The 16,314-nt window shown below is 39.4% G+C and overlaps 2 protein-coding genes across 3 annotated transcripts in view; both read right to left on the reverse strand.

The window, feature by feature from the left end:
* Window positions 1-354: 354 nt before the first annotated feature.
* FOXI1 (forkhead box I1) lies at window positions 355-2,508 on the reverse strand. 2 transcript variants are annotated; one of them, XM_009698081.1, is made up of 2 exons: window positions 1,938-2,508; window positions 355-629 (listed from the first exon to the last, which is right to left on the reverse strand). In XM_009698081.1, exons 1-2 carry the CDS (start codon window positions 2,506-2,508, stop codon window positions 355-357), a joined length of 846 nt encoding a protein of 281 aa, XP_009696383.1. The 2 variants fall into 2 exon arrangements, with proteins under 2 accessions (XP_009696383.1, XP_009696382.1); XM_009698080.1 differs by having other exon boundaries at window positions 355-902; window positions 1,935-2,508.
* Window positions 2,509-15,673: 13,165 nt separating this feature from the next.
* Window positions 15,674-16,314, reverse strand: part of LOC104160030 (dedicator of cytokinesis protein 2-like) — a 41,077-nt gene continuing 40,436 nt past the window's right edge. The window contains exon 21 of the mRNA XM_009698082.1: window positions 15,674-15,748. Coding sequence (XP_009696384.1) covers window positions 15,674-15,748 — 75 coding nt within the window. The remainder of the gene's footprint in view (window positions 15,749-16,314) is intronic.

Here is a 16,314-nt window from a genome sequence, read left to right on the forward strand (position 1 = left end):
AGATATAACCACATTTCTATTAGCACTTTAAGAAGTGTAACAATATTAGTACCATGCCAGAAAAAGCTTCATGCCTAAGGCAAATGGTAGCTTCTCAAGGATGTCTGTAGAGTACCATGGTTGGCAGCAATACAAGCACAGTGTCTCGGGAGAACTCTTCACTACTCTTGCTGTTATGATCCCTGATATTTTTATGTGGAGTGATTTGAATAAGTATAATGGATAGCAAGTTTGCGGCTGTCAAAAGGTAGGATGCAGTGTGGGTCCCAGAGATAACAGGCTAATGCTAATCATCTGCCCACAGATCATTTCCTCTCATAAATAGCTCTACTTTAGTGTCTTAGAATCCTTCATTTAAACCTCTGTTCCTTCCCTGGAATACAGTGTGTTGTTTGTGCTGATACTGCTGTAAAAATGGGTGTTAAACTGGTTGAGCACAGAGTTGCTGTGGCCAAGGTGGCTAGAAGGCATAGAATTGGACCACTCTCCCACACCATGACTGGGGATATTAGAGAGTGGAGAGTAGGAATTAAAGCCTACCATATTCTGTCCCATTTTGTCAATGGGTTCAGGGTTGAGTCCCAAAGGCACTGAGCGGCTCCCTGAGTTAGAGCCATTAACATATGCAGTCATACTGGAAAGGAAGTTACTGAGGCATGGGCTACTGGAAGATGGAGGTGGAGATCCTTTCTCAGGTGAATTGTCAGTCCCAGGTGATGAGTTTTCCAAGACATCCTGATGGTCCACAGCTTTGGGGCTTCCAGTCAGGGCACTATCCTCCGATTTCTCAGATGCAAGAGCACTAGCCCCAATGTCAGACTTCCTTTTCCTCTTCCTGCGAAAGTTTCCATTGTCAAACATCTTTTCACAGTTTGGGTCCAGAGTCCAGTAATTCCCTTTTCCTGTCAAAGGGGACAAAAGCACATTTTTAATTAAAAGTATGCACACAGACAGAAAAGAGCAGCCATCTAGGCCTTTACAATGTTTCTTTCATTTCACAGAAACAGAACAATTGCATGAGCAAAATACATATGTACTTTTTAATCACACATAAGCAGAAGTCTGTTGAATTCAGAAAAAAGCATAAAGTTTTGGGCTGTCTCCTTTAGCCCTGATTCTTCACACAGTTAAAACTACAAGGGGAGTCACTCGGAGGGCTTTTAGTTTTGTTTTGTTTTCTTGGTGAGGGAAGGAGGCTTTCAGTATAGAGTTGGTCCTCTGAATTTGGAGCAAAGTAATCAAATCCTATACTGGGCTGCTCCTCCAGATTCAGTAGGGTAGGATAGGTTTCTAATGAGAGAGAACCAGATTTTTGGCCCTCTGTGGCAGCATAATTGAATGGTTTTTAAACATTCCCAATGGTTCTTAACAGCTATGGACAGAAAACAATAAATAAAGGAACAATCTGACAGCATATCAGCTACGGGGTTGGAAACAGCAGAGGTATGACTCCGAGCAAAACAGTATTTTAAACAAACAAAATAAAAGCAGCCTGCTCCCCTCTTCAAAATTATTGTTACTCCCTAAAGGTAAGGGATTTCTTTGACAAATCTGAGTTTGCCTTATCCCCTTTCCATTAATCCCCAGTTAAGTTTGACATAAGGCATATGCATTACACCAAATGGGTTTTGGATGCGACTTGCTCAGTTAGACTGCTCCTGTGCTTGCTTAAGCCTCGTGCTCAGCCCATTGATCAGTTCTCAGGAAGACCTAGAGCAGTAAAGAATCCCCTTCCCTGCAGAGATTTAATAGCAACACTGATTCAGACCTCAGCTATGCATAGTTGCCTTCTAGTTCAGACCTATGAAAACAGAAAAGCTACTATGTGTATGTCCTGTATCTAGGCTATTATGTCTCTTGACAATGTATTAGGCATTTTTAAATTAATCAAGTTTAATTAGGGGGAGAGGGGGAAGAAGGGGAGAGAGCTATACCTGGATCATCTTCGTCTCGGGGCACCTTCTTGAAGCAGTCGTTGAGAGACAAGTTGTGTCGTATGGAGTTCTGCCAGCCAGCTTTGCTTTTGTTATAGAATGGGAAGTTGTCAGCCACATACTGGTAGATCTGACTGAGAGTCAGCCTCTTTTCAGGTGCTCCATGGATAGCCATGGCAATAAGTGCAGAGTAGGAGTAAGGTGGTCTAACCAACTTCATAAGCTCTTCTTGGGACGGGAGAGGAAGCCAGCCAAGGTCAGTTCCTCCCAAGCCATGCATGTTAGGCAAGAGTTGCCTTTGCATCCCATAAGACTGAGGAATGAAGGGACTGGCATTGGATCCTGGGAGGTATGGTGGTGGGGTTATGGAAGGTCCATTTAGCCAGAGGTAAGGATTGGGAGTGGCATTGTAATCCGTCGCCTCAAAGGTGCTCGGTCGCTGTGGACTAGGGATGTTCTGTGGATGGAAAAAGTTCTCATAGTAGATACTCATCTCTGGAGGTTCTTGACCGATATTTGGAAACTGGGGGCTGCAGCGTGGTGGAGAGTGCGTTTGTGGATCAAAGGAGCTCATGCTGTAACACGGGCAGCTGGTAAGTTATGACGCACCTGTGCTAGTGCTCCTTTCCTGAGACAGGTGCATCACCTGTGCCCTTCCCTACCTACTTATGCACCTGCAAATGTTTCAGCTTGTGCTGCAGGCTCCACCCCACAGTCCTGAGTGGCTGCAGATGAGGACGATATCCTTTTTGGAATGCTGGCAGGCCCAGCCAGTCATTGATGTCACATCAACCAAACGTGAAAGTTACAACTGTTTGTCTTCTGAAATGAATGAAGGAATTTTCCACTAATGTGATGCACATAAAGAAAGCCTAAGGTGCCTTGAAGTTAAAACTCCTCATCAGAGCTCTTCCTCGTTCTACCTTTCACAATGAAGCTTTCGCATTTAATATTTCTTTCTTTTTAAAGAAAAGCCTTCTTGTGTGGCTGCTAGCAACATCTCAAAATGCAAAGGCCATTGTCACTCAATGAAACAGTAGGCATATATATACTTAAAAAAAAATAAAAAAGAAAAGGTCAGACCTCCTTTTCTTTCTGTAATTTTAATTGCAGAGTTGCTTGTACTTCCCCCTAGGCAATCACAGTACTACAGGCAAATTCTGTAGCTGGTTACTCACGTGAGTAATCTTACTAATATAAATGGAATTACTCCCTAAAGTAAGGATTAATCTTGTGAGAAAAAAAATTCAAGCTTAATCATCAAACCTTTCTTTAGAGCTTAAGTTGGTGAACTGAGATGGGAAATCATTATGTGCTGCTTCCTCTTTGCTGCAGGATTGGTGCAGAGAGCTCATAAAAACTCTTAGCAGAATTTCCAAACAGGAAAGAGGCAGCGTGCAGCACAGCTCTTTTCAGCTAAGTTCTAGTAACTTCACTTGTATCTATACAGCCAAAAGTTGATTCCTTAAAATTAAGTAACAAGGAAAAACCTCTAGCCTTCTTATGACTTGGAAAAATACTGCCTTGCATGGCACCCTGCACTTTGAGAGGAGAAAAAAGCAGAGCTGCAATCTCACCAACACCTGCCTCAGAATGAGGACAGCTCGTACGACTGTGTCACTGTATGGAAGACTGCATTGTAGTCAAAAGAGTAGTTGTGGCTCTGTTCAGAAGTGGTATTTGCTTTTTTTCATGTTTAATGCACATACATACATTTGGAACTCCACTCAGCCTTAAAAAGCCGTGCAATTAAAGAAAGTCCTGTTATGATAAGGCCTTTAAGATGGCTCTAGTCCTATAATTTCTGCAGAAACAGGAGTTTTGACCTGCAGATTTGAATTCCTGGCTGTACCAAAGACGTTTTTGCTTTGTCACACATTCATCAATTCACTTAATCTTTTGTGCTGCAGCACCACCAAGATTTCCCCCGTCCCTAAGCATTAGTGATTCACCGATGTCATGTTCATATTGTTGTTGCTTTGAAAGGTACGAAAAAAACTTCACTGGAAATACAACTGAAATTTTGAGTACAGTGACAAAGCTAGCCAATTTGCCAGCTCAAAAATGCATCTCTACAGCTGTTATTTAAAAAACACATGCTTTCACTGCACATAAAATCATTTGTTACTCAACTATGGACAAACAAATTGCTATTTTAATTTGAATGACTGACAGCAGAGTTTGTAAATGCTAACTAGCCTATGCAGAGATACACATTAAACAGACAAAAGTTAAGTGGAACATAGTGGGGCTGGCTTATTTTCTAAGTGACAGATGCTGTGCAAAAGGTGACTTGGACAAAAAACAAACCAAATAAGGATTCATTTTTCAGGAAATAATAATGCAAGTACCTCCCTCCTCAAGAAATCTATCTGAAATAATTTTTTTCTTCATAAGAATCTGAGTTACAAACATGCAAAAAGTTGTTCAAGCAACACTGCCTGCAGCTTTCTAATTAACTTGCTAACATACAGATATATTTTAAAATTGTACCAGTAGTCCTGCAAATAATGTCACAAATATTGCTAATAAACCCTCCATTATTAACAGAAAAGTCAATGGAACAAAACATTTAAGAAATGCTCAAATGAGTAAAAACACTCTTACAATGAACTAAGACCCAGAATATAGTGTGAAAAGTAAACATAATAAAATTTTGTTCCTCTCAACAAATTACATTTTTGCCAAAAAAACCTCCTTGAAAACAGGAAAAACTTGCAAATTTGTTACTACTCAGGGTTTGTTTATTCCAAGAAGTAAAAATTCAGCTAACTGTGTTATGGACTTTGATGAGTAGCAGCTAAATCCTTATTCCCTGAGGTGCTCCCCATGCATAGTTACAGTTAAACTACTCTGAAGTGGGTGCTGAATGAATGCATGCTTTGAAAATATACCAGGCTTTATAAAGGAAAAAAAAAATTATTTCTGCAACCAGAGGCTTATGAAGGTTGTAAAACTTCCTCTGCAAATGCATCTTCATGGAGTTTCGGTGCGGTGCATTTTAGCAAGGTCAACCCTTAGCTTTGCTCTGCAGCTGCCTGAGAATGCATGTTCCTACCAGACCTACCTTGATGCGACATCTGAGCAAAGTATCACACAGAACTAAGCAAGGACTGAGGTGAAGAACAGCAAGTACTGCTTTTAGAGGAATGAAAGACAAAGACAGCTGTAGGCTTCTGCCTACGGGGCTCTGAAAGAGAGTGCAAAGGTCTGATCCCTGCCTGGCATGTGTGTGCTGGCACAGCTTCTAGCGGAGACACGATCTGATCAGCACCATTTTTCTTCCGACTGACTGTGCCACATTTACTCAGATCAGAGTATAAACAATGCCAGTAAAACGGTACTTTGTCAGTACTATGGGCACACCTTACTGCTTGAGAACCACTGCAATATATGTTCCTGTGTAGCACTTCTGGCGCAGATGCTCATATGCAGGCTAAAGGCAGCAAGGAAAGAATAAACTTTGCTCAAGCTGTGATTGCTGAGCAAGGCTGGTCAGAACAGGTGTTACTCGAGTCTAGCCAGGAATACTGCCCTGGGGTCCTCACCACTGGGACTCCTGTTCGTGGCAGAGCTGGAAGGAGAAGGTGGCAATCCCAGAAGTGGAGTAAGGAGAAGGAAAAACGGTGAGGCTTCCATATAAAGAGGCTGAGTATAGGTGACACGCTGACCAAGCTATGCCATCTGATCATATTTAGGGCTGAAAAACTCTAGCAATAAAATGCTGGAGTCATAATTTAGTGATCATTACTTCCAAATACATTGGTTTGGTGAGGTCTTTCTAGGCAGGATGCATCATGTTTTTAACATTTATTTTCACTACAGTACGGTACTGCACAGCCCTGAGTGCACATCTCTACCAGCTGGAAGCCTGATCAACCACAGATTGTTGTCAACTCTTGTGTTACACAAATATTCGCTCCTCTCAGTTTCTTAAGTGAAACTCCAAAATCTGCAAGGTTGAGGCCAAGCCCCTGCAGAACCCTTGTTCTCCATAGGTTTTTTAGGTCAGCTCCTATGTACCCCCCTACTCCAGCTAACAGTAGTATTTCTTCACATTGATTGCCCTTTTACAAGGGAAACCAAAATTGTCTGAAATCTTTGGTTCTGAGTAGTTCAAATCAATTTCATTAATTTCATTAAAACTGGGATTCCTCAGCATTTTCACTTATACTCCAAAGTAACCTATATATTCAGTGTTTTTGAAATGCAGTGTCTTTGGAGAAGTGTGTACACACCAGCACACAGCAGGAAGCAAAAGCACAGGGGTCAAAAGGTAGAGAATAATATGGGGAGCTCTCTGTATGCTCTTGTAATGTTTCAGCTGAGATACTCCTATCTTATTAACTGGATCTTACGAAACGATAAAGCAAAATAAAGCATGCCAGTCTCACAAGCCTCTTTAGGTCATCATGCTATTTCACAATGTGACGGATTTAGAGAACTTAGATCAAGAGCACCATGCCTGCATGATGCAAAGTACAACATAGCGCAAGCTGACTCTAATGGCTCAAACAGGTTCCAAATTTTGTTGTAGTAACTTCATCGTGGAAATCCTTATAACACACTGCATATCATTTGTCCCTCATATAGCCAACAGAAAGTATGCTGCATCATGTGCTTTAGCTAGTTAGTCAGAAGTTAAATTGATTGTTTACACTTGATCCAGATCATGATACAAATTGCCAGATAATGCCATGGTGCAGAGATCTGTTTTTAATGAATGTGAAGCTTTAGGCTGTTACTGTTAACACTGTGTACAGCCCCAATCATGGCGTATTACCACAGTTTAAGACTTTGCTGAAGAACAGTTCATACAAGCTATTTATGTGGTCACAAAGAAGAGGAAAAAGTTGGTTTTAAAAGAAAAGAGTTCATCTACAACTCAGTATACTAAGCAACCTATCTTGCTTCAAACAATTCACACACTGAATTCAGAAACAGTTCAGTATCCATAAGACATTTTCACATAATGACAAATTACCCATATTCTTGGTTGTCTATTAGGTTACTTGTAGAAGTCTTCATGTGTTACTCCAATAATCATCTGCCCAGTGCATGCACAAAACCCACAGCATCAGAAGAAACAAGGTGTAGCAGGCAAAACAGTGTTATCTCAAGGTCATTACAAAAGCATAGGAAATGTAAAATACAGTATTGCAAAAACAGGGAACTGAGCTTTATTTCTAGAAATGCAGGTTGAACATTAAATTAATGGAAAAGGCAATATAATTTGGATCTGTGCCATAAATGCTGCAATGCTAGAATGCCCTTAGACTTCTTAAGTCTTTCAGAACAAAACCACTGCGGGTTTTTAAAGCAACTTTATAACTGCGGTTTTAGAAGACCGTAAAACCTTCTAAGGGTGAGTAACTGCTTTCTGACCATGAGAACCTATGATACCTATGATAGTAAAAGTAGTCATAACTCCTGCAAAGGCCTTCCACCATCTTGCCAACATATAATAGTGTAGAAGGGATTAGGTGTCCCCTGACTTAGGTATTTGTCATGACAGGCCGTAGGCATGCAAGAAATCTATAGCTTCCATTTGGCTGCCTATGGCTCCCAAGGGATCTGCTGCATTTAGATACACAGACATACTCAGCCCTGCAACGAAGGGATAGCTCAAGTCTAACCCAGACACAGAGAGCTTCTGCAACAAATTCCTCTCATGTTAGAATCTGAGGCATCTCTCAATTATGAGAAATTAGTACAAATATAGATCAGTCAATCATACTTTGACAACCTCACTGCCGCTACCAGCTTCCAAACAGCTGAAATACTTGCCTGTTTCAGATTATCTGCTTATTCTTCTATGCTTGCCACTAAAAGTTTGTTTATACTAGAAAGAAACAGTGCTAAAATCAAATGAGATGTTGTATGAACATGAATTATGTTTACCAAAGAAATTAATCTGTATGCCTTCCTAAAACCAACGTTTAAATTCTTGTTCATTTCAATGAGATGCACAATAGTATTGAGACAAAGGAAAAAACAGTAACATGCTAATACTTCTGGTTTAGTCCGATTTCAGCATCAAGGTATTTGCTTGTATGGATAAGTCAGCTCCTCCCACTCCACCATTTAAATAGAGATGTCATTGAAAAGACATAACTTCCTTTTTTTTTTTTTAATGTTTTGTTCAGAGTGTTCTACACCCTTCAGCACTTGCACAACACAAACACTTCAGAAAAATTAATTAGCAGCTAAAACTGGTAAGTGAATTGGTACAAGTGCATGCAGTGAACTACTCTGTGGACACACCCAGTCACAGATAAGGTTGTTTTAAAGTAACCAGGGTTTAACCACAGTAAACCACGATCATCTAACTTGTGAATAGGACAATTTACAGTGTTAATTATCCTTGCACTTCCAGTTGTTCCACTTTGGCTTTCCTAGTACCTGGGGAGACAGATCTGTAGTTGGAGTTCTGCCATATGAGCAAAGTATTGCAACTACTTATCTCCCCCTAGTGACAATTTTTGAAAATGTACCGAATTAGTCCGGACCTGCCCTAGAGATCACTTGGTAACAAGTTTTTGTGCTGGCGTGATCACTGTCCCCTTAGCAGTATTACATAGATCTAGATTTGTGATTCTGGGATCTGTAAAAATAACCAATGGTCTAAAAAGTTTTTTTAACTTTTTCATATTAGAATCCTTCTTTTGCTTTGAAATCCTGAGCAGAAATTCTGGTAAGTTGAGAGACTTATGTCTTTCTCTTAGGTTTGTTTCCTCTGCTCTTTTGTTTTCCAGTACTGATCTCCAATAGCACTGTTTTCTTATCTTGTGAAAGAAGTCTAAATGCGGTTGTTAAGAAAGATTCTACAAATTCAGGCATTGCTCATTAGTACTCTTGAGTGCATCAAAGCACTACTGACGGATTGCTGAGTATGTCAAAGCAACGGAAGTCATGTAGTAAATACTTCACATTCCTCAGTATTTGTAGAATTCAGGTATCCAACCATAACATGCTTCATTGTATGATAAAACACAATATTCCTGGCTAAAAGAGCTGCATCTAAAGCAACTCTATCCAGGGCTGTTTTCTTATGTATAAAAACGTTTGAGCAAACATTCTGGGGAAAATCTTCCCTCAAAATACCTGTCAAACATGCAGGTTTTTTTGACTTTTTCTAACTACAGTAACAGTGCAAGATTCCTACTACTTCACCTAGCTAAGTCTCTTTTTTTTGTCTGCCAGCCTGCCAGCTCAGGGCATAGATACCTTGAATGACTATTTGCTGATCTCCATCACCTTTCCTGTGCCTTTTGAATCAATCACTGCTTAAATCCATTGTGACACCATCAACAGCCACCTACCCTCAGCTGAACTAAGGCAGGTTAATGGGAAGGCCTGTGAAGCATTAACTGTGAAGGAGAGATCATTCACGCCTCTCACATTAACCTGTTAGTAAATGCAGGTTGAATGCCCACGTGCATAACGGGGCACACGGAGCTGCGGCACACACTAATACTCATGAAAAAATCATTAACACAGAAACTGTATTTGTTACAGCACAGACACTCACAGTGGCTGTCTAATTCTAGGGTCAGCCATATGGAAGATCACTCATGGCACAGTGGAGCTTTCTGCTCTCCTGGAAGACAAAAAAACTACATTGAAAAGGAATCATTCAATCGAAAAAACCCATCAGATCAAACTGTCCTCACTTTAAAACCATGATTAAATTTAACTAACATTTTAAAGTTTATGAAATCCTTGGCTTACCTGAGGTTTGTTTGCAGAGCAATTATTCGTTTACAGTGTTAATCTTTAGCACACACTGCATCATGATAGCAAATCAGAATAGAAAATTACAGACCGAGTCAATAAAGAACAACTACTCTCTGTTCCCCATAGCAGTAAATAGTGCCAATGCTGAAGTCCTTACAGCTGAGGGCAGCCCCTGGTACATTGCTCAATGTTCCCTCTCAAAAGGGCCTTGAACGCCTAAGAGCAAGTAGGAGCTCAGTTCTGGGAGGGAAATACAAGTACTGTAACACTAGTGACTACTCCAAGGCATCCAGGATAGGAGATGGCTGCAATCTTTATTCATGGGGGCTTCCATATTCCTCAGAAAAGAAGATTTCTGTAACAAGATGGATAATATCCACCTTCAAAAACTAGTGAGGGAAAGGATCCTTAAATTGTTTGCTTTTTCCTCCCTCCTCGGAAATGTTTTTTTAAAGAAGGGGGATGATGCAAAAGACAATTTGGCTTTAAATTGGCTGGATTATCTTGATTTCTACATGAGAAGGATCCTGTGTTTGGCTAAGTTGTTCCTTTTATTTTCCTACAGCCTGGAGAATTGACCTGTGATATTGTTTTAAACAGAATGCCCTAGGGCTAGATGATTCCCATTGATGTCAGCATATATGGAACCAGCCTCTGGGATAAATATTTCATCCGTTAAATAGATTTGCACTGAAGCTGGAACAAAAAAGGGTCTTTTAGTCTTTTTTCATGATAGTTAAGCTTAAATCCTTTAAAATGGAAGAGCAAGTTAGCATAGAGAATTGCCTGATTAGATGGCTTTAAACACAACTCCCGGACCTCAGCTGACTTGAACAGAAACCATATTTAATAACAAACAAAACCGTCTTCGGTCCTACCTTGCTATTTCAAAAACACGTTTAATCAGCTTTTCTTGTTTAAAAGTGCCCTCATCCCATGCTCAGGGCGGAACAGACCTACTTGGGAGACTGACAAGCTTTTAGTTATTTATGTTATACCATTGTTTCAAAGATGCTTCCATTGCTCTTACTGGGGCTGAAATAAAAATTCCTTGATCAGCAGCCAGACACGATACAGCTGCTCCAATACTGTGACATTAGTGAGCAGCTTTGATTCAGAATCTGTAGAGTTGTAAGTACAATAAAATATTATGGATTTATCCTAGTTCAAAGCAGAAATTTATGCTCATTAGTGCAATCAATGTAAAATCTCATTATGATGCTGGGTATAGATTGTCCTGTGTGATTTATCAGCCATCAGCTGTTGAATTGCTAAGAGACTTCATATTCAAACTGATCAAGTGAAATCATCTAAGTCCACTTCACCTTCTCAGCAGTTTCCCATCATCATTCCAGATTTTTTTCTTGCAGGATTCCTTGCACATACCTTCAACTCATTTTGAATGAAAGAGTCTGCTCCATCATTGCTACTGGCAATGAAGCAAGCAGCAAAATAGCCAAACAACAAAAGCTGTGAATATCAAATGGTTAAAGAGAGCAACTCAATCTCTAAATCCATTGTTGTTGAAATTTCAGTAACTTTAGGAATGTTACACAAAAGCATTAATCTGTCTACCCATTACCTGCTTTTCCAAGAGCTGTGAAAAAGTGCTTGGCACAGGTTTATTGCTTTTTTGCCAGTTCAGGTTAGGAACAGCTCTTCACCCAGTTTTTACAGTAAAACGGCTGCTGCCTGAAAACACTGAGTACAATACAGTAGTTGGTGCTAAAAACTCCTCATCACCACTCTGCTTAATCAATGCCCTCCAAATTGAGGAAAATCTTCCACTGATATTCCATTACAGCTTCCTTGTATTCGTAATCGTGGGAGCAAACTGCCTCTGCATCTCAAATCTCATATGGAAAGCAGAACAGTCTACCATGTTGATTACATGAGTTCTGTTCTTCAGAGACCAGGATAGCACAAGGTTCCTTCAACTTAAACGTGATGAAATTGGACATATTCCAGACTCTCCGAGTCTTCTACACTACTAAGGCTACCATTCAACTAACACATACAGGAAAATCTACTTACACTGTGCTGTACTGCCTTTAGTTTAACATATTGCTCTGAATTAATTTAACTTGTTTCTTGTGACCTTCTACCAACCTCGAACAGGCTAGAAAAGGAGAAAATTGTTAATTTAAAATTCTGCACTTCTGAAATTATGAAGAAATCCAATCCTTTTTCTCTCCCATACAAAACTCTGGTGTCCCAAGACAGAGTGTGAGAATCCTGCCTTAATGCGTCTTTAAAGAAAGGTCAGGGACTTGAAACAAATCTGAGAACTACAGAAAAAGCCAAAAGCCAGACCAAACATTATCACAAAGGAAAATGAAAACAGAGATCCAGTGATGCCTAATGTGTCTGTGGGCTCCATACAGAATAACCAATATGGCACCCCTTACCCACCTTGGGAGTTGGACCTAGATGATCCTTAAGATCTTTTCCAACCCACACCATTCTATGATTCTATTCATAATTTCCGTTGTCTAATAAAAAAGATTACAGGCTACATGTGATAGAGATAAAAAGTTCAATGTCAAGCAGTACTTGCAACAAATACCCAGGTCTATCACACATTAATTCTCAGCTAAAGAACACAATGCATTCCTAAAGTCTGTGAAATCTTCAATAAAATTCTCCTTCCTGCTCAGAAACTTGATCCTTATTGACTTATACTCTGAACACCTTCCTATAGCTCACACCAGCTAATTTTTACAGAAATTTTAAAAGCATTAAATTCCCCCCCAAATGAATAATTAAGTAATAATTTCATAATGAGGACTTGGACAGTATCACTACATGGCACAAAGAAGGGCAGGCTGGATACCCAAGTTCGTTAAAGAATACTCCAAAATAACTTGATGTAACAGAATGCTACACTTGCTGTCTATGACCAGACCTTACTGTGCATTGACACAGCGGCTCTTCTGGAGCTAGACCACCATTACTAACACAGGGTTGCACTCCATGAGAGAGAAAGCCCAGGTTCCTGTGTCTAAAATTCATACATCTAGCTAACTGAACATATATGGCATGCAGCTTAAATGCACCTTACGTTGTTGCAGTGTAACAGCTTTCTACAGGCTAGCACATAAAATCTTAGCTACATGTGCAGTCTTTCCTACCCCATGCTAAACAAATTATTTATGACAGACTCACACTACCCAGTCGTTATCTTAGTGCTATGCAATCCAGAAAGCCAGGCTGTTACTGTTCAGACTATTTGAAAGTACATGAGAGAAGTGAAATAAACTCTGATGCAGAAAGCACATGAAAACATTCTTTTGTCCAGAACTGCTTTTCTGACCTTGCGTGGTGAGAGGTGGTAGGGCTATACAGAGCACAGGTGAAGCTACCCCTGCTTCACTAATTCCCTGGGACAGCAGCCAAAGCCTGACCCTATGCTGAAGTAAATTTCTCCCCTCTGTGCTTCACCCCAAAGAATGTCAAATACACAGGTTCTGTGCTGCCTGAGTAGATCTTCCTCTACATACGTGAAACTAAGGGCCTGTTTAGCTTGTGACAGAAATTACAGTAATCAGTGCTGATCTATATTTTTTAACAGATGTTGCCAGATTGCCATACTTGCATTTCATTATCCCAGGGCATCACTTGTTCTTCATGCTGTGTTGTTTATTTGGACTAAATATGAGCATGCACAGTTTCTGGAAACTTGTGAATGGCTGGAGCTTGTTGTTCAAACATCCTTAAAATTCGAGTTTCATGTATGCCCTGTTCTTCGCACTTATTTTTTCTTAGTTAATTTTACTTTTCTGCTCAGAGTTGATTTACATGATTTCAGGCTTGAAACAGATCCAAAACTGGGCTGGCAAGAAAAGGACAACCTGTGATGTGGGACAACTAATAAGATTCTTGCTGATATTTGGTAAATTAAGTGTAAATCTAAACTCTTAATCAAAAATTATACTAAAACCTGAGCAAAACACAAACATGAATCTTGAACAACTAGCTAAACACTAAACACCAGTCTTCGTTTGGACATTGTGCTCCTGCCTTCCTGATATTTGTTTCCGGGTTCTTTCCATTCCATTATTTGTACTTTTTTATTTTGAATCACAGTACTTTGAATCACGGTAGTTTAATTTATAACAACAGCTTAAGCTAAAACTCTTTTATTCCACTCTGACATGAAAACATAGCTGCAAGATACAATAAGCAAAAAATAACTTTAACAGGTATCTTTACAAAGAATAAACAGTTGCTAAATCATCCTTTTCTTACTCACTCCCAGTAGAACCAAACCTTTTTTTAAAAAATACTTTTAATTTTGTGACACCAATATTTCTTCACTGTATCTGCAAATAATATTGAAGGACAACTTGGGTACCCTCCCTCTTCTCCCTCCAGGTTAGCAAGATGTTAAACATGCACCCCTCAGCATTTCACTTTCTCCTACTCACAGATAACCTACTCTATTAAACTAGAACTTTCTTCTAGAAGAGCCTTGTTCTTCCTCCGTGCTTCCTCAGAAGCACTATCAAGTTGCTGTCAAAAGCAAATGAAACACAAAGTCTATCAGTACCCATGCCAACAAACACTATGGTTAGTGTTAAAACTGTTTTGTTTTGCTGTCTATGGTGATTCTAGTGAAAAGTATTTCTTGGCATAGTATTAGTTCCACTGGCAAATATTTCAAATGTCTCACAGTTTTCTGTAGAAAACAGCTTCACACTGACAACTTGCAAAGAGTCTAAATTCATTAAATAAATTATTCATACTGAATGTAAAAGCATTTATAGAAATAGTTAGGCATAGAACAAACTGAAGGTGTCTTTCCATTGATTCAACCACTCAACAAGGAATCATTTTAACCTCTTTGTCTTTCCCATATACATATAAATGGCAACAAGGCCAGTCTCTCCCATCCACAACACTATACATGGTCATATTTTATTTAATGAATATAAACCTATGTAGGTGTCTGAAACATAAAGGGATCAGTGAAGGAAATCAATTATTTGCCTTTTAGAAACCTTTATGTTTGGATAACATACTTGCCATCAGAAAGAACTGACAGGTTATAAAAAAAACAAATGCTGAGATGCTGACCTGCAGTGCTGTCTAGCTTTATGCCGATAAGGCGTTATCTCCCAACTCTACCTCATGAGTTGGAGAGACACAGAAAATCAGTTTTGAAAGCAGAAGACTTGGACTTCTACAATTCCATTTGCTGTCAGTAAGAAACTATTACCTTATATACGATGACATCTTGAGATTTCAGGGAGAAAGATTCAAGGCAAATAAAATACATTTTTAACATTTTATTGACAAACAGCAGAAACGCAGCTTTTGTTTATCATACTGCTGGATGTAATGTCAATTTGTACATGTGTAAATAAACTTTTGCACATGTTGTCAACATAAGAGCTGCTGTTCTGAAAATAACTCAGGCATATGGTGTCACAGTCATGGACAACACCCTGAGAAAGACTGAGGATACAGAGCAGTGTGGTGGGAGCAGCAGAGGGATCTGCAGACTGTAAATCCAACTGCAGCCACAGAGTAAATTGTCAGTGGCTATTTTGTGCTGAGCCATCTGTTGCCTTGACTACGCTGCCAGCAATAGTTTAAAGCTAGCTGCAGTGTGTCTATGCAAGCTACACAAAATGATAAATTTTGTGCTCTTTGAAAAGAGCAGGACCCAACTTACATTATATAGTAAGCATTGCAGATGGCCTTTTAATACAGCTCTCTTCCCAGGAGCAAGTTTTGTCACCAGGGAACGCACAATGCCCTTTGACCTGCAGAACCAGAGGCTCAGTAAACATCTGTTCCATACCCTGGTGGGCATATCCTGTAGTATTTCCTCAACTGTTATTCCTACATTGCAAGTAACTTATCAGAGGCCATGAGTACTGTTGTTCATATTCTCTATTAGCCACCTATGTTATCAGTGCCTTTCTGATGCTCTAAAATAGGATATGTATGTATATATAACAATCTTTGGTTGAGAGGCAGTCTTGTAATGGAATGAATCACAGATCTGTAGATGAAGATTTGAAATGGTGCTCCACAGACTGCTTTCCATCTTCTAGAACTTTGGAAATGCGCTGCAAAAAAAGAGGAACAGAGTGCCATATATTAAAATGACTACTGTATTGAATTCAGTAAGATGTATATTAATTACTAGCTTGTGCCCTTCAGCCGTGGCTACAGAAAAAAAAGACATTGACCAAAGCCTGGATATTTTGAATTTCTCTATCATGAAAACCCATAAACCTGTATTTAAACCTGTCTACATGATTCCAATCATGACATGAAGCACTATACAAATGGATTTTTAGCTTTATTCAGTCTTTTTTCAGACTTGTAAAAAAGGACATTTTGTTCTCCTTATTTTATATGCTATTTAGGTTTAAATGTAAGTGGATGAGATAATGCTGAAAAACTGTTACTCCTGGGTCTGAAAAGAATAAGTGTGAGATAAATTGAATACAAGTGAAATCCCACAGACTTCAAATTAATAGGCTATTCTTGTTCCTACTACAAGAATATGATTATGAACACACCTAAATGTAGATTTTCCTAAATGTTGCTCTATGGTCCCTGAAGGCACTATCTATATTTTTTAAAAGACTGCAGAAACTAATGGATGAAAATGACACCTATTCCGCAG

Source organism: Cariama cristata, unplaced genomic scaffold (assembly GCF_000690535.1).
Source record: "Cariama cristata isolate BGI_N322 unplaced genomic scaffold, ASM69053v1 scaffold3494, whole genome shotgun sequence".
Lineage (NCBI taxonomy): Eukaryota > Metazoa > Chordata > Aves > Cariamiformes > Cariamidae > Cariama > Cariama cristata.